Genomic DNA, 21,029 nt, shown 5'->3' with positions numbered 1-21,029 from the left:
TGTAATGAAATCTAATATCAATATGCTTATTTCGGTGGTGGAACACGGGATTCCGGCTGAGCGCGATGGCGGACTGGTTGTCTATCTTGAGAGTGATGGCCCCGGTCTCTTCCCCCTTGAGCTCAGTGAGGAGGCGAGCGAGCCAGACACCTTGGCATGCAGCTGTGGCCGTTGCTATGTACTCTGCCTTGCATGAGGACAGGGCCACAACTCGCTGCTTCTGCAACTGCCAGGTAATCACGTTGTCGTCAAGGTAGAAGATGACTCCGGTCATGCTCTTGCAGGTGTCTATGTCGCCCGCCAAATTGCTATCACTGAACCCGACCAGTTGGGCTTCCTTCCACCTTCTGTAACAGCATCCGAACTGAAGAGTACTAGCAACGTACCTGAGCACCCTCTTAACAACAGCTAGGTGCTCGGTGGTAGGATGCTCCATGAGTCGGCTGATGTACCCCACCGAGTAGGTGAGATCAGGCCGAGAGTTCACCAAGTAGCGGAGGGAGCCGACAACACTCTGGTACATGGTTGGATCCACTGCTAGAGCTGTACTTTACTTGCTGAGCTTCAGGCGGGGCTCCATGGGTGTGTGACTTGGGTTACAGCCAGCTAGCCTTGTCGTCTCTAGGATCTTTGCGGCATATGCACTTTGACAGACGGTGATCCCGTCCTTACTCTGGGTCACCTCCAACCCTAGATAGTAGTGAAGGAGACCGAGATCACTCATCTTGAATTTTGACTTCATCTCCTCCTTGAACGTGGTGATGTCTTCGTTGCTACCGCCGGTGATCACCAGATCATCCACGTAGACGTCGATGACAAGCCGGCGTTTGCCCGCACCTCGTAGGTACACTGCGTGCTCGGAGGTACTTCGCTGGAAGCCTAGCTCGATCAGAGAGGAATCGAGCTTGGCATACCAAGCGTGGGGCGCTTGACGCAGTCCATACACCGCCTTTGCCAGGTGCAGAACCTTGTTCTCTTGGCCACGCAGGATGAAACCCGACGGCTGCTCGACGTAGACTTGTTCCTAGAGTTCGCCGTTCAAGAATGCGGACTTGACGTCCATATGGTGCACCGCCTAGCCTTGTGAGACAGCATGAGAGAGTAGCAGCCTCACAGACTCAAGTCGAGCCATCGGAGTGAAGACTTCATCAAAGTCGACGCCCTACTGCTGTACATACCCCTTGGCGATTAGTCGGGATTTGTACTTGGTGATCACGCTAGTGGCGTCCTTCTTGGTCTTGAAGACCCATTTGAGGCTGATCAGCTTCACGTGTGGAGGTGCAACGACGAGCTTCCAGGTGCCGTTCGCCTTGATGGATGTCATCTCGTCCAACATCGCGTGGTGCTAGTGTTCATGTTGCAGCGCCTCCTCAAATGTTGATGGCTCGATGTCACTTGCCAGCATGAGGTGCTCCTCCAAGTCCCAGTCGACGAAGCCTGGTGGAGTGGCAGGACCGAGGATGTTGTCGACACGCCGGAACCTTAGGGGCGCATCATCGTCATGGTCGTGGTCCAGATGTTCACTGAGACCGAACCCTAGCGACGTGGCGTACTCGACGCCAGGGTGCTGCTGCACTAAGGGCAAGCCTGGTGCAGAGCCTGAAGCAGGTGTGTGGCGCCGCTACGAACAGGGTTGGTGGCGCCCCTAGTGATGGAGACTTGGAGTGAGTTGCTGCTGCAGGTTCAGAGGAGGCGCGGGCCACCCGTGTGCACTGGTGGTGGTGACCACGGTGGGCGCCTCCATGGGCTCGTTGATGGTGAAGTCCACATCCCCTCCGTCGTGATCAGCATGCCAAGCCCACTGAGCACCCTCGTCGAAGACAACATCGTATCTTATGTGGACTCGGCGGGTAGTGGGATCGTAGACACGATATGCCTTTGATCTAGCCTCGTACCCGATGAATATCATGCGCCTGCTGCGATCATCGAGTTTCTTTAGATTTGGTGTAGTTACCTTGACGTGCGCGATGCAGCCGAAGGTACGAAGGTGATGAACACCTGGTGCGCTCCCGGTCCAGAGCTCATAGGGAGTTTTACCCCCAATGCTCTTGGATGACGATCAGTTGAGGACGTAGACGGTGGTGGTGACTGCTTCTCCCTAGAAAACACCGAGCAGCCCCTTGGCCTTCAGCATGCACCTTGTGGTGCCCACAATGGGATTGGTTCCGCCGCTCTACCACACCGTTCTGTTGTGGCGTGTGGGGTGCCGTCAACTCGAGCTCAGAATAGTAGTTGACGAAGTCAGCTGCCCCGAACTTGCCACCACGGTCCGCTGGAGCGCCAACACCTTCTTGTCTATCTTTCGCTCGGCAGCTGCCTAGATCCTCTGGATGGCTGGTGTAGCTTGATCCTTGGATGCCAGCAATGCAACCCACATGTACCTCGAGTAATCATCAACCAAAAGGAGAAAGTACCGGTTTCCACTGGGCGTTGTTGGAGAGATAGGACCGCAGAGGTTGTCGTGCAGGAGCTAGAGTACTCTGGTGGAACTCCTCAGCGCCCTCTGTGGGAACGGCGTGTGATGCTGCTTCCCGGCGAGACACGCCTCGCACAGCTGATCCACTTGATGCAATACCGGCAGCCCACGTACGAGCTCTTTCCGCGCCATCTTGCGGAGGGCGGTGAAGTTGACGTGCTCGAATCAGGCATGCCACAACCACGTGTCTTTGTCAGTGTGCGCTGCCAAGCACATTGGACATGCAAGGTTGATGTCGAGCACGTACAGGCGCCCGACGCTCCTGGGCACTCTCGCCAGCAGACACATCTCCTCATCACGGATGCACATCACACCCCCCCCTTCACCAGCACCTCATACCCAGCCTTGTCTAGCTGCCCGATGGAGATAATGTTGGCCGTTAGTCGAGGCAGATAATAGACGTTGAGTAGGGACCAGTGCTCCCCGTTCTTGCAGAAGAAGAGCATGGTGTCGCTGCCCTCGATCCGCACGGTGGAGCCGTCATTGAATCTCATCCCGGAGACAATGGAGTCGAGGGTGGCGAACGCGAAGTGGGCGTCGGTCATGTGGTTGGAGGCGCCTGTGTCGAGGATCCATCGATCTAGGTCTCGATCTCCCGGTGAGTCAAGCGCAGCGAAGACTTTGTGCTCGGTGAAGTGGATCTCATCGAGCGGCGGTAGTGGAGGCTGCGAGGAAGACAGCGTCGCTGTGAGGGAGGCGTCACCCTCCTCCTAGGCTTGTGCGATGGCCATCATGAGTGTGGCCTCTTCCTCCTGGGCTACATGGGCCTCTTGGGTCAGCTCCTTCTTCTTGCCACGGCAATCACGGGCCCAATGACCCTTTTTGCCACAGCGTGGGCACGGGTCGTCCGGCGGTGGACGCGACAAGTTGGATCCGCCTCTGGAGTCGCCAGAGCCACGCCCGCGACCGCATGTGCAACCCTTGCCTCGTCTGTCGGAGCCAGAACTTCCACGTCCACACTCAGCGAACTTCTTCTTGTACCTCTCCACCCACTGCTCCTTTGTGAGCAGTAGTTTGCCGCTCGTGGTATGCGCCGGAATGGTCTCGACGTCGTCGGCAGCTTTCAGTCTACCGATCACCTCTTCGATGGAGAGTTGGGAGATGTCGAGTAAGGTTTCGATGGAAATCACGGGTTGTTTGTACCGTGGGCGGACGACGGGAAGGTATTTGGTGACAACCTTGGCGTCGGGCTCCGGATCGCCAAGGGTGGCCAGCTGCTGCACAATGCCGGTGAGGCGCAGCGCAAAATCCTCAATGACCTCGCCTTCCCGAAGGGTGATCGCCTCGTACTCAGCGCGGAGATTCTGCGCCGTGGCCTTCTACACCCGATCGTCGCCAATGCGGAGAGTGCAGATCGCCTCCCAGGCTTCCTTGGCGGTTGCCTTGGTGGCGAGCGCGGGGATCATGTTTTCTGGCACGACGTTGCAGATGGCGTCCAGCGCGTTCCGGTTGTCGTCGAACTCCACGACATCCCAGAGATGGCGAGCCTAGAGCTTCAGCTCATCCTCAACGACCACTCGTTGTAGTTCGTCTTGGTGATCTGGGGCCACGTCCCGGAGCCGCTGCCTTCTCGGATCACGCGCTCGATGACGACTTCGCGTGGTGCGCGAGAGCCGCGGCGATGTGGGTGACGTGCGTCGCGAGGGCGCGATAGACACGGAGGAGAGCGGCTCGGAGACGGTGATCACGGTGACGTCTTGCGCACGGGCGATCTCGGCAACGTCTTCTTGTCCGAGCCAGAGGCATTCCCTTTCCCGGATGGCGAACGACCACGGGACTTCGATGATGGTGACGCCATCGACAGCAGCAAGGTCCTTACAACCTAGCTCTGATACTACTTGTTAGTCGCGACACTCGACAAGCGCTGGCGGCGAGCAAGCACGCGACGGAGAGCGAGAAGTGGAACACACACCAATACTTGGACACACAAGTTGTGCTGCAAACAACGCAGCGTTTCCATTTATTGAAAGAGTACAGAGATCATGCCGCTCATGGCACGCACAACACGAAAGAGGTGCGCGTCCATCCCCGCGCCCGATGTCGCCCGGCCATGACGGCATATCCAGGTTCATAGCTAAGCAAACTACCACTACTTACCGATGCCTACGCACATGCACGAATGTAAACATGGTGACTAATTCTAGCACCTAGGAGTATAACTAACATTTCCTTTATGGCTTTGTCACCAATCCCACTTCTTTTCTTAATATTTGCCACAAAATCCTTTCATTTCACGGAAATACTCTGAATCGAAACACTGAAATGATGACGACTCAATTAGGAGTATATCATTATTAGCGTATTAATGAAAATCTCAAGGGCAAAATGGCATGGCGTCCTTGTCCCTGTGGCTCGGAATGGAGAAATGCCGGAGCCTGCCAGCTTCCTCCTTCAGATACCCCTCGCACAGGAACGCCCTGGTGAAGCTCTCGTCGGCCGCGCCATCCACGCCGTGCACCAGCACGTCCGTCTCCCCCGTCCCCGGGCGCCGCGCCCTCGCCGCCACCCCGGCGGTGTATACCGCGCCCGGCACCGGCGCGTCCACCACGATCACGTCCCACTCCGCCTCGTAGAACGCTGCCGGCAGCCCGCGCGGCGCCAGCGCGCACGGCGACTGCTCCAGGTGGTCCGGTGTGAGAGGTTTTGGCGGGGAGGAGGACGCGGCGGCGGCGCAGTCAGAGGAGTTACGGAGCGCCACCAGGAGGTCGTCGGATGGCGTAGCTATGGCTTCTTGCTGGAAGGCGACGGGGTGGGCCTGGAGGTCGATCCCGGCCGGGCGCGCGGCGCGTGCGGAGGCGATCCGGTCGGCGTCGGCCTCGAGGAAGAGCGTGCGGCCGCCGTGGTTGAGCGCCGCCCAGAGCGCGCTGCCGGGCCCCAGCCCGAACACCAGGAGGCTGCACGGCGCGCGCCGCGCCAGCACGCGCGCGGCCGCCCCGGCCTCGGCCTCCGTCTGCCGCGGCGGCGTCTCGTTCGACGTCGCGTAGTGGACCAGCGCCTCCGCGACGGACGCCGGCACCTGCTTGGCGGCGGCGCACTCTTGTTGTTGGTGCTGCTGCTGGTGCTCCAGCTCCTGGTGGTCATCAGCGTGGTGGGCGGCGATGGCAGGGGCGCCTGCTGCGGCGCCGTGTCGCGACGCCGCGGAGTGGAGGGTGCGGAGGGTGAAGAGGAGGAGGAAGGCGGAGGTGGCGGCGGCAGCGAGCAGGACGACGCGGCGCGGGGTGACGTTGTGCTTGAGCTTCGCCTTGGCGGAGATGAGGTGGGTCTTGAGCTTGGCCTTGCGCGCGTGCATGGGGCTCGTCATCGTGCTCAGGAGCACACTGCTTACTCTGAGAGTGAGGATGTGTTGTGTTTTTTAGCCTTTTTGGCCTTTTTTTTTTCCAGTGCCTGCCAACAGTTAGCTGTGCGTTGGGATGGCAATACACTATTTGGTTTGGAGTTTGGTCGATGCTTCAAGATCCAGCAAAACGTCGTAACATCAGCAGCTGGTCTGGGGAGGTGGCTGATGAGGACTAGGCACCTAATGTGTTTTTTTTTTCCCTTTGAGAGATATGGCACCTAATGTTTGGTGCGGCCGTCTGGGGAGTTTGGTTGATCTTTACGTGGAAATACAAGAAGCAGCTCTCCAAGATATACTGTCTCATGTATATCCTTGACATGTACATAGAAGATAAATTAATCTCCTATCACCGGTACACGGAACATTTTTACTGTCGGTATTTTTCATATTTCTATTGAACTTTTCTGCCGTCATCTAAGAACCGTCAGTATAAATCTTTACAGTGACAATTTTCTTAAAAAATCCACAACATTAAATGATATTTTAGAAATTGCAAATGGCGCTAAGAAGTTGTAGATCTTTTTGCTTTTGTCCAGAGCATTTCTCAATCTGAGATCATTTGAAAAAAGTTAGAAAAAAACTTTAAGTTATTTATTGTAGCGCTAGGTTAAGAAAATAGCCAGTAGAATTTACAGTTTAGTGCTGTGCACTTGGGAACTATTTCTTTTTCAGTTTGGCTTTGGTTTCTATTGGTAATTAACAAGAGTGTTTTATTGATAACGGCATAATAGAATTTGAAATAAAAATATAAAAAGGCCAGAAGATTGAAAAAAGATTATATTACTAATCTGAACTATATATTGATGTTGATCTACTTAACTCACAGACCTACAAATTCAGGTATTTCAATCTGGTCCATTCAAAGATTTCGATGCTGAGCAACTAGGGCCCACATGTCAATGCCACTGCAGCACGGGTCCACCTGTTAGCTAGCATATCCTTCAACCTTCGGTCATCCTCTTCAAAGTATCCCTCTATGTGACCGGCCTCGCACGCCCCTGTCGACAAGGTCACACGAGGGCAAGATGTCACCATATGCTGTTACACCACCGTTGTTATGTGCCAGTGTCACCCATAAGCCACCGTGGGTACTACAATAATGTCTTTGTCCTTTTACACATAGATCACGTGGAATAGTGTAATTAATTAGGATTTTCGTGTCTCATGGCGTTTCTATGGATAAATAAACCTCTAGAACTCTTATATGCCTTTAACTTCAATCCAACCCAAAGCTCGCTCATTTTACAAATCGAATAGAATAGTTTTTGCTTTTTCATGCACTGACATGTGGGTCCCTAGATGTGCAAAGAGGTAAAACTCCACTGTGTTTGGGGTTGGGAGACTAAATTTGTTTTTATTAGAAAAGAAGATAGAAATATCTGAGTTTATAAGTTAGAAGGTGAAGTAAACCATATAAGATATGAATAGCATTACGAAGAAATGAACAGTAGCATTAAGGATGGGGATAGTGCTCCAAATATATACACGTGGTTCTTCTCTAGTCTAATTTAATGAATTAAATGAAAAAAATAAGAGAATGAATTATCTATTTAGTTTATTAAGTTAGACTAGAGAAAAACTATGGATATCCATTTGGAGCACCATCTCATCCTTAAGTAGCATGAGAGAAATGCAACAGTAACATAGGAGAAATTAGGTGCTTTATTCTCAGCGCGACATGATTTCATGTTTTGGATAGATCTAAAATCATGAGAAGACAAACTCATTATTCTCTTTGTCTAGGTTTCAATAACTTTGATTTCTTTTTGGTGTCTTATGTGCTTTGCATGTCTTACAAAGGCCTTCAATATGTAAACCTTCTATATTTGAGGTGGTTGATATTTTGATCTTCATCATAGCCATACCAAGTCCATCTCTTGTATCCTTAAGACTTGCATTTGTATACTATATAGCAAACCTTGTTAGTCCCATTAGTTATGTTGTCACTCAACTATCAATGATCCATGTTTCTTACTAATATCATTTTAGATACACACATTAAATAAACACAAAATTATTTATGCAAATTTTATACTCCCTTCGTCACAAATTATAAGTCATTTCAAGAATCTTAGAGAGTCAAATCATCTAAAGGTTGACCAAATCTATATGATAAGATAATAATATTTACTGAGCCAACTAAGTATCATTAGATTCTTCATTCATTATATTTTTATAATATACCTATTTGATGTCATAAATATTTATAGTTTTCTCTACAATTTTGGTCAAACTTGAGATGCTTTGACTCTTTAAAATTCTTGGAATGACTTAATTTGGAATGGATGGAGTATCTTATATTTGTATATAATTTGACTATATCTATACCTAATAATAAATTATGAAAATTTAGTTCACTATATCTTTCTGTCCACCAGTCCACCAGGTATCAGGTTCTTTAAACTTCCAGTATCCGTATAGGGCTTGAGATAAAACAGTATGATACGGCTTACCTGTCGCTCCGTCGTCTACACTTGGGACAAAATGATTCTAGACCTGTTGGGCCAATCAACGGACTAGATTGGTTTGGCATGGGCTGAATTTAGGGCTATGAACTTGGAGATAGACGACGATCACCTAAAAAAACCCTTCGATTACTTAAAGAAAAGGAGATGGATGAGTGTGGTGCGCATATCGCACGGCTGTTATCAGCTAGGTGGTCGACACGAGCAATACCCCTTTTTCGCCTTTCTAATTTTTAATCTAAGGTCTTGTTTACTTTCCAAAAATGTTGCAAATTTTTTTTAAGGACATCAAATTTTGCGGCACATGCATAGAGCATTAAATCTATACCTAATAGTACACTAGTTCACCAGGTATCAGGTTGTTTAAACTTCTAGTGTCTATATAGGACTATGATTATTACGATTAGCAAATATAGATTGGTCAAACTTTATTGGTCCAGCTCCGTCAATCCAGCTAGCTAGTCGAGCTGGCTGAAGGAGCGTATCCTTTTCCTTCATGTGTCTAGAGAGCACAAGAGAGGTCGAGACGGTCGCCAGCAGCAGCTAGCGTGCCAACTTGGAGCCAAGTAGGAGTACGTATGTCACAATGACAACAGAAATTCATTGGCGCTAGGCTGTGTGTCGCGTGAGCGTCATATGCCACAGCCGGGGCCCGGGTCACGATGGCAAGATGGACACCCTGCCAAACTTAGATATGCAACAACAACGCCCTTGTCTTATTTCACATGCACAGAGATGGAGTGTAGTACTCAAACGAGGCTACAAATGGCGAGTTCTCGCCCAAGAAAATCGACCTCGCTGAAACACTAAAACAGATGGCGGATAACATTTTCATACTTGTGGTTCTTACGTTTTCCATCTATATATAGGTCCTATATGACACTGTGTTTACAATATAAAGCTATCGTAATCCAAAATTAGCATAAGGCCATATTTTAAACAACGTGTGTCAAGTTGTGGTAAGGAGCCTGACTTATTAGAACAACATGTGGTCTACTATAGGATTGATTTTCAGCAACGGTAGATTCTTTGTGTAGATGCGGCTCAATTTGACTTTAATTAGATACGAAGATTTACATATTGTAGTGGATTCTTAAAAAAGTCATCGTGCTCGATATTTAACTGTAGCACCACAATAAAAAATATTATCATATATTTATTTTCATAAATATTGTTTATACCTAAACATGTTTGATAATTTTTTTCTCGTTGCGACGGCATGTTTTGACTATATGTTAATCAAATTAGTAAAAAATGACCGGGGGTGGGACTTGGGAGTCCACGAGAGATCGATCCCCTGTCCTGTTCAGTTGGCCAGTTCGACACGAAACACACGGCAAAACCGCAACAGAAAAGCCTTGGAAGGGTCGAGGCGGAAGCAGAACAAGCCGAGGAGGGGAGAAGATTCGGATGGGGGCGAAGAAGCAGGGAGGAGGCGGCGGAGGAGACCAGAAGGGCCTCCTGTGGAGGCTGCCGAAGGTCACCTCTAAGGAGCTCGGCAAGATAGGCCCCGCCCTCGGAATCGGCATCGGCTGCGGCGCCGGCGCAGGCGTCGGATTCTTTGGCGGTAAAACCCCTGGCCTTCCCGTCTCTTCCTGTAAATAGTAGCATTTCTTCGGTTTCTGGTGAGTTTTTGTAAGCCTGGTTTGTGGTCAGTTCTTGTCTAGAGGAACCGTCCGCATTGCTCTCTTCTCTTGACGCCTCGATTGATTCGGTCGATTAGGGTACCCTAAATGAGATTGAGGTTCGATAGATTGGTGTGCACTTTACTTACCGTCCCTTTTGTTGGTTGCCGATTACCAGGTCGGGGGTTTTAGTGAGGATATGCTTTCCCCCAAGCCGCAGTTGTTCAAACAGATTTGTTTCCTCGAAACCTGCGGATTGGTTTTGAGGATTTCCTGATCTGGCGTTGCTTAATTTATTCCTGAGAGATTTTATCCTTTTCCGAATCAGTAGTGATTCTGATTTTTTTTTTCTTTAAATGATTTATTAGTAGATTGGTTACAGGTGGTATACTACTTGGCCTTTTTCATGGAATATAGGTTTACTCAAGGGTTTATCAGTTACAGATTGTTGCGAATGGTGCATGATCACAGTCCTAAATAAGGAATCTTATCAAAAGATATTTCACAATTTTTTCTTGGTAACATTCACTGGTTCAGTTAAAATGTCTTATCCTAAGGTCGGCAACTTGACAGTGTAGGCATTATTCCTAACAATTTATGTATTTATGTTTTTGCTAAGTGTTACCACCAAGGCAGTGTTCTGAAAAACTTGGGCACTATCCGGCAGTCGGGTGATACTGCAAGTAGGCAGATGCTCATAGAACAATTATTAAATATCTAAAACAATGTGCATTTCACTGCTTAATCCTTGAGGGCGTTAGGATAATTATTCCTGCCTAACAAGCTGTGGTTAATTTTCTGACTATTTGTGGACTAAATGTTGTGTCACTTCCAAACAAAAAACAGTGGTATAACTACTTGCTTAATTTTATGATTTATGTGTATTCAGAAACTGTGTACTCCTCTGTCCCAAAATAATTGCACATCTCGCTTTTGGACGAGTTAAACTTTTTTTTTAAACTTTGACTAGATTTTTAGAAAATATATGATCCACATTTGTATCTCCTAATATGTTTATTATGAAACTATATTTCAGTATTAATCTAATGATACCTAAGTGTCATAAATTTTAGTTTTTTTTGTATATCTTTTGTCAAACTTAAAAAAGTTTGATCCTTGAAAAGCGAGATGTGTAGTTATTTTGGGACAGAGGGAGTAAGCATGTATGCTCTTACAACATCAATTTTTTCCATCTCAGACCGTTTGATGTTTGAACTGAAACACATTGTTACCAAGTTATACATGTGCATGGTTGTCAGCATAAAAAATATCAATTCCTAATGCCAGTGGCATAGTGATTGTTGATATTGTTAGCATTCTGAAAATTGAGTGGATGAATTAATACATGCCACTTCAGAAATGAAAAAAATATGATACACTCTCTGATGGATTTGGATCTCATGTTCACTTTAGCCAACTAAATAAAATGGAAGATCTGGTTCTATATTTTAGGGGATAAAAGACCTAGGGGAGGGGCTGAGGGAGTGAGTGTATCGACCTATCCTGTGGCGTAACCAGACATACAAAAGCCCTACATGGCACCAGGTGCGTGTACATCTAAATCATAGTTCTTAAGGCGTAAAGGCAAGGCATTGACAATGTGCCACCACCTGGACGCCTAGGCGCCCGCCTTGCCTGCCTAGGCGAGCATTTTGCAAGGCGCTGGGGGGTCGCCTGGACGCGTAGGCGACGCCTTAAGAACTATGATCTAAATATCTAGAAGACTGAAGGATAGAATGACCTTGTTGTAGTTGAACTTTGAGGTGCTGAAAAGCTCACTTGGATTAAGTACAGGGTGAAATTCTCAGTGATAATATGGCAAGGAGAATCATGAACTCCAGACTCCAGAGACATACATGTATGAAGTGATTTTTACTTATCAACTGGTTCTTGTTGCGCACACCTAACATTAGAGCATATATATGCTTTTTTTTTTCAAAAGTTAATATGTTTCTAGATTGGTGAAACTAGGAGTTATGGAGATTTAGTGGTTGTGTGCCTTTGTTATTATTTTACACTGAACATAGAAAAGATGTTTTAAGTAATTTGTTTTTCATCACGAATGCTATATGTCTGCACACTTATTCTTTTTCCATGATTACTTTAGGTGCAGGATTAGGCTATGGATTTCCTGGACTCACATTAGGCTTTGGAGTTGGAGCTGGATGTGGTGTAGGAATTGGTTTTGGTTATGGGTTGGGCAAAGGAATTGCATACGATGAAAACAAAAGATACTCCAATGTTGGCAAAATGTTCCAGGAAGCTCCACATCTGCCTACGTAAGTTTAATGTGGTGTGGACACAAGAAAGTAGTTTGGCAAATTTGTTTTCACAGATGTTTTGATTCATGGTGTTTCCTTGTGCATTGTAGGTAGCTTTTTCTACATACGGCATGAGTCCTAAGTCTGCAATAATAATGTTTTTACCTGATTTATTTGTGTAGTGGCTAGTTTCAATCTTTCCACATCAACAATAGTCTTAATGAAGTATTTTTAGTCTTTAATGCTTTGTTATTATTGCTGATTAGTGTTAAGGATGACCTTGTAATAATACTCACAAATCATGCGACATAGTGCCAGTAATTCATTTCAATCAATATGGTCTGCTCACTATCAAAAAGGAAAAGGAAAACTCTCCAGTTTAATTTGAAATTAATGTTGCGTGATCAGAAACTCAAATTGGCATGTGCTGTCAATACATCTGATTTCAAATATATTATGGTGCCATAAAGCATGATATGCTAAACTGCTTTTTTTCCCCTCTGAGTACGGTGTGCAATCTAGTAGTCAAGGTGGAAATTGTGTAAACTTTTATAATGGCATATTGGCATTTGCAAACAGGGAAAACTTTTCCCTCTGTACCATTATAAAAGTTTGCAATTCCATATGTGCCATTAAAGAAGTTAGTGGACACGGTGCCACTGGTCCGAATATTTTTGCCCTCCGCACCATTCTGTCCATATTTGCCTCTAACGGTGTCAAACAGGTGAATGAAATGACCATTTTGCCCTCAAGCCAGTTAGAGTTCATTTTCTTTTGTTTCCTCCTGTGCCACTCAAGTCAGTTGGGGAATGAAACTGAAGAATGCTCTGCACTCATTCTGTTCTTGGATGGCATTGTACAGCCACCATAGCAATCAAAATTCAACAGGGACCTCTGCACTTTTCCTGTTCAATTCTGTCAATGACTTGGCCATCATAAAGTTTATTCCCATCCTAATCCACGACATGGAACACTACAGAAAGGCAAAGCAAAGCCACATACCCACCACAGATCACACATCAGGATTGGAGATAAAAAGGTGGATAGAAAGATCACAACCCAAGCAAAAGCGAGGCTTTGCATCACCCCAGAAAGGCACCATCTTTCTCTCATCTGTCTTCTTAAACTTTTGAAAGATAGCAGGGAAGGAGGTAGTGGCATGGCACTAACCATCCATGAACCACCCTCCGTCGGAGGAAATGTAGGTTGTAGGCCCAATCGATGGTCAGCTTCAGATCGGTCAGCATCTGAACCACCTCCAGCAAGGTCCCGTACTTGTTGGCGCTGTCCACCTGCAGCCAGAAATTGAGCAACCTCAGTCACCAGTCCTGCATGCAGACTGCAGAGAGAGGGGAGAGAGAGAAGGTGTGGTGGAGCAGAGGGGAATAGGGTTGAGAATGAGTGGCCCGTTCAAGCAGGGGTATTATGGACAGTTTCATTGGCCGGCCCCACATGTCGGGGCTGCCAAACCGTGAAAACCCAACAGAACATGGATGAAATGGCGTGGAGGGCAAAAAAGTTCGGACCAGTGGCACCTGTGTCCACTCAACTTTTTTAATGGCACATGGAATTGCAAACTTTTATAATGGCACATAGGAAAAGACTCAAATTTAATAAAGAACGTTATGAAAGCCCATCTAAGCTTACTATTATCTACTTGGATTGAAAAGATTTCTCAGCTCAAGCAGTCTCAGGCATATTGCCACAACAGAACTCAGCCAGCTGGTAACACAATATATCAGCACTTTCCTGCTTGCTCATCTGATTCTCCTTATTCCTGCAATCCTGCACGTATTCTCCTACAGCTGCTTGTCGGCAGCCTTTCATTCTTGCACAAGAGGACAGAAAAGAGGAATGGTTCGCCTTCATGGCTAGGCCAAAAATTTAGGAACTTGTGTGACATTGCTGCTTCATAGTATCTGCTTATCCTGAGGTCTCTTTGCCAAGAACTGATGCTGTGGTGGGCAATATGTATGTGCAGTTGCTGTACATAACACATGCCTTCACAGGTCACCTGCCTATCCCAATAAATTGCAAGAGCAAGCAACAGATGTTCACTAGAAAAGTACCCAAGATATAACTGACACCTGTAATTTAGTAGGGTTAGAGCATCTCCAACAATTTGTCATCCGGCTTTCCCATCCTTGATTTTTTTGGCAAAATAAGAAAAAACTCTCTCCAATAGTTTGGCATCTTCCCTCCCCATCTTTCCCAACCTCGCAAAAATTTATCTCGAGCACGCATATATGTGCGCGGCCTAGGAGCGCACATTTGGAGTTTCCCGGCCTATCTAGTAAGCAGAAAGAAAGATAGGGTTCTAGGTGAGAAAAACGCAAGAGTGAAATATCTGGTGGAAGGGCTTAAACGCGTACAGAAACAAATTTAGGGTTCTTAAAGATCGGGTCGTAGGAAAAAAGTGCCGAGAAAACAAATTTTAGGATAGAAATATAGAAAACTCTTGGAGATGACTTCTTTTTTTCCTCCTCATACTAATTTAGGAGTTGGCAAACACCATATTTTGGGGAACAAAATATGAAAATCTCTTGGAGATGCTCTTAGTATGGATTTATATTGCAATAACCTCCTGAAAATAACCAAAAGTAAGAAATTCTTCTTGACTAATCCACATTCCGGTGTCATGGTAATACTATATTATTCTGTCTCTTGAAGAAATACTACTGAACTATCAGCATTCTCTTTCAAATTTTGAACAGACAAACACACTCAATTAGATGATTGTCTCTACTGAGAAGATGGTTCTAATTCTCCGATTAGAAGAAATACTGTAGTCAGTAGCCATAAATATTAAAATAGCATGAGATTTATTTGGTCTCCCAGCTTATTACCTTTCCAGGATGTGTCAAGTCTTGGACAAAACTTCACCAATTTGCTAATAAAAGAACATTTTTATTGTGTGATGTTGCTCATCGTTTCTCACTCTTCTCCTTTCCAGGGACACTGTTGTTGGTTTATTTGACGAGCTGGTTATAAACACCAAGAAGTTTGTGTCAGCAACATCAAAAGGAATCGAAAAATGGCGTTGAGCTGCACCACTGCATTGTCGTCTCTATTAGTCAGTGGAGATTGCGAGCAGCATTCATCTTGAACAGGCAGTAGGACTTGGTGCTAGAATGCAGCCTGTTGCATCTCATCACTTTATATTGCTCATCAGCTAGTAGCTTTGTATTTAGGTAGGATCCTGGGACAATACATATGATTTGTGGTCGATATTTATTAGTTAAATTGCACTGTATTGTGGGTTGCTCACCACTTCTGTTAAATTGGAGGAAAATTGATGCTATGAGCTTCAGATGAACTCTGTTTCGTGCTTGTGCATGTGTTCTTCACCCTTCTGGTATCAGTGTGTGGCCTGCAATTGTTGTCTTGGCTGGCTCTTTCCCACCCTCTGGTTCGTTACCCTGGGTCTCTATCTGTCCTGTTTGGACCTATCTATCCTGTTTGGACCATTTGGCCCCAACTGACAAACAACTTCACAAGAGGCCCTGAAGCTGCCACATCAGCACCCTCTAAAGTTGCCACATCAGCACTCTCTAAAGCTGCCACATCACCACCCTCATCTGCCAAGTAAGCGCAACCTGCCCAATCCCATCCAAGCAACAGATAGCCCTCATGGGCACCCAGCCAATGGCAGCTCCCATGGCCAAATCTCTGCTGGGCCCACAGCATCCTCCGATCCTCATTTTCATCCATTTAAACTAGCTCACCTTTTCCTCAACAAACACCCATCAGGCATCCCCTCCTGCAAATCTTTCTCTGAATTGTGGGTCTCCGGCAATGGCGCTCGCTCCATCGAAGATTCTGGGCACCCAGCTCAACTTCGCCGGCTCCTCCCGCTACGCCACCGCAGCGCCCACCGCGGGGGCTCAGAAGATTGTCTCCCTCTTCAGCAAGAAGCCTGCCCAGAAGCCAAAGCCCGTTCCTGTATCGTCCTCTTCTCCAGACATCAGCGACGAGCTCGCCAAGTGGTATGGTGAGTACATCTGGCTCCAACTGCTTCAGAAGCTTTTTCTGTTGTAATTGTCTCTTGTTTTACGTTTGAGATGTAGAACTTTGCTCATGAAAATCTTCAGAAGCTTCTTGTATAGTAATTGTCTCTTGTTCTATGTCCCATTAGGTCCTGACAGGAGGATCTACCTGCCAGATGGTCTCTTGGACCGCTCCGAGGTGCCGGAGTACCTCACCGGAGAGGTCCCTGGAGAGTAAGTCACATGACTCCAATTTTGCCTTCCATAAGGGTTTTTTTTTTTTTGTTTCAGAAAATTAGATTTCAGTTAGTAGTTTAATGAAATCAGGTTAGTACTACAAGTCAGTTTAAACAATAGTGGAAATTTCATAGACCAGAACAAAAGAAGTTTTTTCTTGGAAAAAAAAGTATTTTGTGGCCAAAATCTGATTTTTCACCAAAATGGCGCAGCATTGCTGTTTATAGAATTCGTTCTGAAAGTACACGCGTCTCTCAACCTCTCAACCAGCATTTGAAGTTTGAAATAATCTTTGTTGCACTTTTAAACAACAACCTTCAGAAAGTAAGGCCGTCCTTTTGTTCAACTGAAATGGTGCAGAAAATCGAAGCTAACCTATCTGAACTGAACTATTTTGCTCTTCCAACTTGCAGCTATGGCTACGACCCTTTTGGCCTGGGCAAGAAGCCAGAGGACTTCGCCAAGTGAGTCTCAGATCTCTATCCCAAACATACAATTTCACAGCTTGACCACGTACAATACAAGCAAGAATTGGCTTCATGTCTCAACTATTCAGCAAAATCTTATCCTACCATCAACGCCGTGCAGGTACCAGGCCTACGAGCTGATCCATGCCAGATGGGCCATGCTCGGTGCCGCTGGCGCTGTCATCCCAGAGGCCTGCAACAAGTTCGGCGCTAACTGCGGCCCTGAGGCCGTCTGGTTCAAGGTCCTGATCACCACCTCTCACAATCATCATACTTACTTCAGTAGCATTTTTTTTAATCTTTACAAAGATTTCATCTGAAAGTCTGAACTCAAAGCTCATGGATGGTGTGTGTCACTGTCACCTGAACTGAATGGATGCAGACCGGCGCCCTGCTCCTGGACGGCAACACCCTGAACTACTTCGGCAACAGCATCCCCATCAACCTGGTGGTGGCCGTGATCGCGGAGGTCGTCCTTGTCGGCGGCGCCGAGTACTACCGGATCATCAACGGACTGGACCTTGAGGACAAGCTGCACCCTGGTGGGCCCTTCGACCCGCTGGGCTTGGCCAGTGACCCCGACCAGGCCGCCATCCTCAAGGTGAAGGAGATCAAGAACGGCCGGCTCGCCATGTTCTCCATGCTCGCCTTCTTCATCCAGGCCTACGTCACCGGCGAAGGCCCCGTCGAGAACCTCGCCAAGCACCTCAGCGACCCCTTCGGCAACAACCTGCTCACCGTCATCTCCGGCGCCGCCGAGAGGACGCCCAGCCTGTGAGGACGCACGGACGCCACGCTGGAGAGCGATGCCATGTCATGCGCTGCTGAGCTGTATGTGAGGGTCTGAAGAATGTGCCATGCCCATGCGTGTAAATTACCAAGAGGGGGAAGAATCCTTTTCATTCTGATCTCTGATATGATTGATCTGCTTCAATTTGTGCCTGAGATGTGCTACTTACTTAAGTTTTTGGAAGTTAATTAGTTCGTGCGCGTCTGAGACATGATACTTAGTTAATTTTGTGCCTGAAATATGCTACTAAGTCCCCTCATTTAAGGTTCCATCTTTTTTGTGAGACGAAGTGGGCAAGAGAGCTTCGTGTTATCATGTTAGTGAAGAAAGCCTGGACTGGAGTTGATTCCAAATTGAACTCTTCAAATATGCACTCTGGAGAGTTTTTGGAAGTTAATTAGTTCGTTTTGAAACACGGCGAAGAAATCACTTCGGGCTGGACTAGGTTCGGACCAGGCCAACAAAAGCAGTTATTTTTGGGCCTACTACGTTCTACACCCAAACCTACCCATTGGCAAGGGCAGGTGGGCCCAGTCTGGTGGGCCACCTTGTCATTTTTTTTAAAAAAACGAGACCAGATTTGCTCAAGTGTCAACACTGACACTTTTTTGTTGCACGAGAGGAGGGGCTTCACACTAGAGCATTGGGCATCAATTCAATTTGTACCCACCAAATAGTGTCTTGATTTTTGCTCAAATTTTTTTTTGTCTTGATCTTTGTTCAGGTTTAGGCAGCCTATTTGTTGACACCATTTTTGGACACGTATCTCTGGATGCATACTCAGAGTTAATGAAGCATAGATCGGCAGGTTGGATGATGGTACCTAGTCTACAGGGGAGTTGCCGATGGAGGGAGTTGCCGATGAAAGATAATGCCGATGGAAAAACAACTGAATATGGCTAAGTCCAGAGATGATGGTGTGTTCGTGCCGATGACCAGTGCCCGGGTTTACCGATGGCTATAACGGATGATCTGCCGATAACTCTGAGGAAAAAGCGCGGAGGTTGCCGATTGATTCATGGCGGTGTCCCGATCGGTTACGGGGGGTAGTTTAATGTTTTCCTTAGTTGATAGAATTCGTTTTGTATACGGTTTCCATTTAATTTGGAGCTTGAGTCCTAGTCGTGTTTGGTTGTAGCTCTTTGGACAGGGTATAAATGTAGACCCTAGGGCAATGTAATGATAAATCTACGAATCAATCAATCAAACACAAGTTTTTACATTTATTTCAGCATCTACTTTTTAGACGACTTCGTCATCTTGCATATTTTCTCTTTTACTACGAGTTCTTAAGAATTTGTCGAGTCAACTTCGGCGAGTTCTCAAGTTCCGCGTGAGCACCTCTTGGCCGTGACATCCGGGCGCATCGCTGTTGTCGGGACCAAAGTGTTCGAGTTATCACCTTTGTCGATTGTAAGGTCAAATCGGCTGGCACGTCTTAACGTTTGAATCGGGTATTAGCCCTTTGTGTCTGCAGATCGACTTTTGCACCAACACATCTTTTGGCACACCCAGTGGGACTGATTTAAGATCAAGATCAACATGTCGAATACCAATTTCGACTTGGAAAACGTTATCCCCGTGACGGAAGCCAATCTCAGAGATGAGCAGAAGCAAGCTATGGTGAAAGCCATGGAGGAATATAAGCAGCAATGCTTGAAATCATTCAGTATCAACAGGAGTGGCGAAGTAATCCAAAAGGAAGCATTGCCGGCACCTCGGCAGATAACTTTTGAAGCCAATCCTAGTAAACTTCAAGATATGGTTGACAATGCTATTAACCGTGCCTTGATCAATCAAGCTGGTGTGTTGTCCAACACGGTCTTCAATGCTGTGGCTAGAACTTTCAAAGAAGGACAAGTACCACCAACTTATGTGGGTCCTGCCTATCATCAACCATGGTCATCGGTGGTTACGGCTCCATCGGCTACTACAGCCGTTGCGGGTACAGAAGCTACTTCTCCTCCAAGCACATTAGGGATCACTAATGCGCAATCTACACCGATGACGACTAATCCATCAACATTAGATGAGCAAATCAAGCTTGCCACAGATCTATTGGCATCGGCAATGTCGGGATCTGTTCCTCCCAACTGGTGGGGTTATGGTATGCCTTCAGACTTGATGGTAAAAACTTCTGGAACGTCTCAAGTGGCTGACGTGACAGGCAAGGCTCCTATGGCATCGGCACCTCCAAATGTGCCGATGAATCAGAGTCCCCAGTACACTACAACTACTACTGCAAGGCCTTATACTGGGAATTCTCAAGCTCCGACGTTTCAGATGCCTAATGCATCTGCAAATCCAATGCCGACGCAACAGAGGTTTATGATACAGCCAGGGTATGTCAATTCAATGATGATGCCCAATTACCAATCATCGGGAGGGCCTATACCGATGAATGCTAACAATGGATGGACAGGGCAGTTAGTCTTTCCACAGATGCCTCAGCAGAATCATGAGGCTATAGGGTTTCAACAAGGGCAAATCCAACCTGGGTTTCAGAATCAAGGATTGGTCAATCAGTCGGTGAATCTTGGTCAGCAGATCGGTGGTCAGATGATTAATCCAATGTTCCATACAGATCGTGCACCTCAAAGACATGTGGAAGCTTATCAGCAGGTGCCAGATCCACAGCCACCTCATCGGCAAGATGCCGATGCTTATTGGGCCGATAAGATTGAAGGGTCGAGATGGCGGACTAGAGGGGGGGGGGTGAATAGTCCTTTCTAAAAATTATTACGCCGGCTAACCAAAAACAAATGCGGAATTAGATCTATCGGCCTAGCCAAGACTACACCCCTCTATCTAAGTTCTCTAGCACCTTGAAAAGATCCTAAACAAGCAAGCAAGGTGCTACCTTAGCAAGAGCTCACCTAATCAATTCTAGGAGCAAGGTCACACAAACCTATGCAACTAGTACTTTGCAAACCGGGGGAGCTCCGACACAAACTAGTGAGGCAAAGCGCACAAAGCCTAAGCTCACTAGCAAGCTCAATAACAAGGCAACTAATGCCAAATTAGAGAGTGCAACTTACTTAGCTACACAAACTAAGCAATGTGACTAACAAGGTTACACAAACCAAATTAGTCACGCAAGGGAACTACTTCTAGCTACACAAGCAAGAAGGTAACTAGCAAGCTACACAAGCTAACTAATTACAAGAGCAACTACACAAGCACAAATATATGAATGTAAGCACAAGCTTGTGTTAGGGACTTGCAAACCAATGGGAAGAACAATGTTGACACGATGATTTTCTCCCGAGGTTCACTTGGTTGCCACCAAGCTACGTCCCCGTTGAGACAAGCTCCAAGGTTGCCGCCGGTCCTCTTGCTAGTGGTGACCCGCAAGTCACACTCTCCCACGTGGAGTGCTTACCAC

General features: G+C 46.9%; 3 protein-coding genes across 3 annotated transcripts; 2 read left to right on the top strand and 1 right to left on the bottom strand.

Moving 5' to 3' along the window:
• LOC8057154 (glucuronoxylan 4-O-methyltransferase 2) lies at positions 4,411-6,109 on the bottom strand. Its single transcript, XM_002449233.2, has one exon. The coding sequence runs from the start codon at positions 5,775-5,777 to the stop codon at positions 4,791-4,793; it is 987 nt and encodes a 328-aa protein (XP_002449278.1). The 5' UTR covers positions 5,778-6,109; the 3' UTR covers positions 4,411-4,790.
• On the top strand, positions 9,532-15,494 carry LOC8057153 (glycine-rich cell wall structural protein). Its single transcript, XM_002450519.2, has 3 exons — positions 9,532-9,845; positions 12,011-12,182; positions 15,118-15,494. The coding sequence occupies exons 1-3, from the start codon at positions 9,533-9,535 to the stop codon at positions 15,206-15,208; spliced, it is 576 nt and encodes a 191-aa protein (XP_002450564.1). The 5' UTR covers position 9,532; the 3' UTR covers positions 15,209-15,494.
• LOC8057152 (chlorophyll a-b binding protein CP26, chloroplastic) lies at positions 15,827-17,851 on the top strand. The gene is made up of 5 exons (XM_002450518.2): positions 15,827-16,155; positions 16,300-16,384; positions 16,801-16,851; positions 16,976-17,096; positions 17,237-17,851. The coding sequence occupies exons 1-5, from the start codon at positions 15,960-15,962 to the stop codon at positions 17,630-17,632; spliced, it is 849 nt and encodes a 282-aa protein (XP_002450563.1). The 5' UTR covers positions 15,827-15,959; the 3' UTR covers positions 17,633-17,851.

This window comes from Sorghum bicolor, chromosome 5 (assembly GCF_000003195.3).
Source record: "Sorghum bicolor cultivar BTx623 chromosome 5, Sorghum_bicolor_NCBIv3, whole genome shotgun sequence".
NCBI lineage: Eukaryota > Viridiplantae > Streptophyta > Magnoliopsida > Poales > Poaceae > Sorghum > Sorghum bicolor.
The sequence above is the reverse complement of the archived record's forward strand: the minus strand, read 5'-3'. Positions and strand labels throughout refer to the sequence as shown.

Coding starts and splice junctions, on each gene's coding strand:
- LOC8057154 (XM_002449233.2), bottom strand. CDS start 5,777: ATGACGAGCCCCATGCACGCGCGCAAGGCCAAGCTCAAGACCCACCTC.
- LOC8057152 (XM_002450518.2), top strand. CDS start 15,960: ATGGCGCTCGCTCCATCGAAGATTCTGGGCACCCAGCTCAACTTCGCC. Junction 16,385..16,800: donor ACCGGAGAGGTCCCTGGAGA/GTAAGTCACATG, acceptor TCCAACTTGCAG/CTATGGCTACGACCCTTTTG. Junction 16,852..16,975: donor AAGCCAGAGGACTTCGCCAA/GTGAGTCTCAGA, acceptor AACGCCGTGCAG/GTACCAGGCCTACGAGCTGA.
- LOC8057153 (XM_002450519.2), top strand. CDS start 9,533: ATGACCGGGGGTGGGACTTGGGAGTCCACGAGAGATCGATCCCCTGTC. Junction 9,846..12,010: donor AGGCGTCGGATTCTTTGGCG/GTAAAACCCCTG, acceptor TGATTACTTTAG/GTGCAGGATTAGGCTATGGA. Junction 12,183..15,117: donor GAAGCTCCACATCTGCCTAC/GTAAGTTTAATG, acceptor TCTCCTTTCCAG/GGACACTGTTGTTGGTTTAT.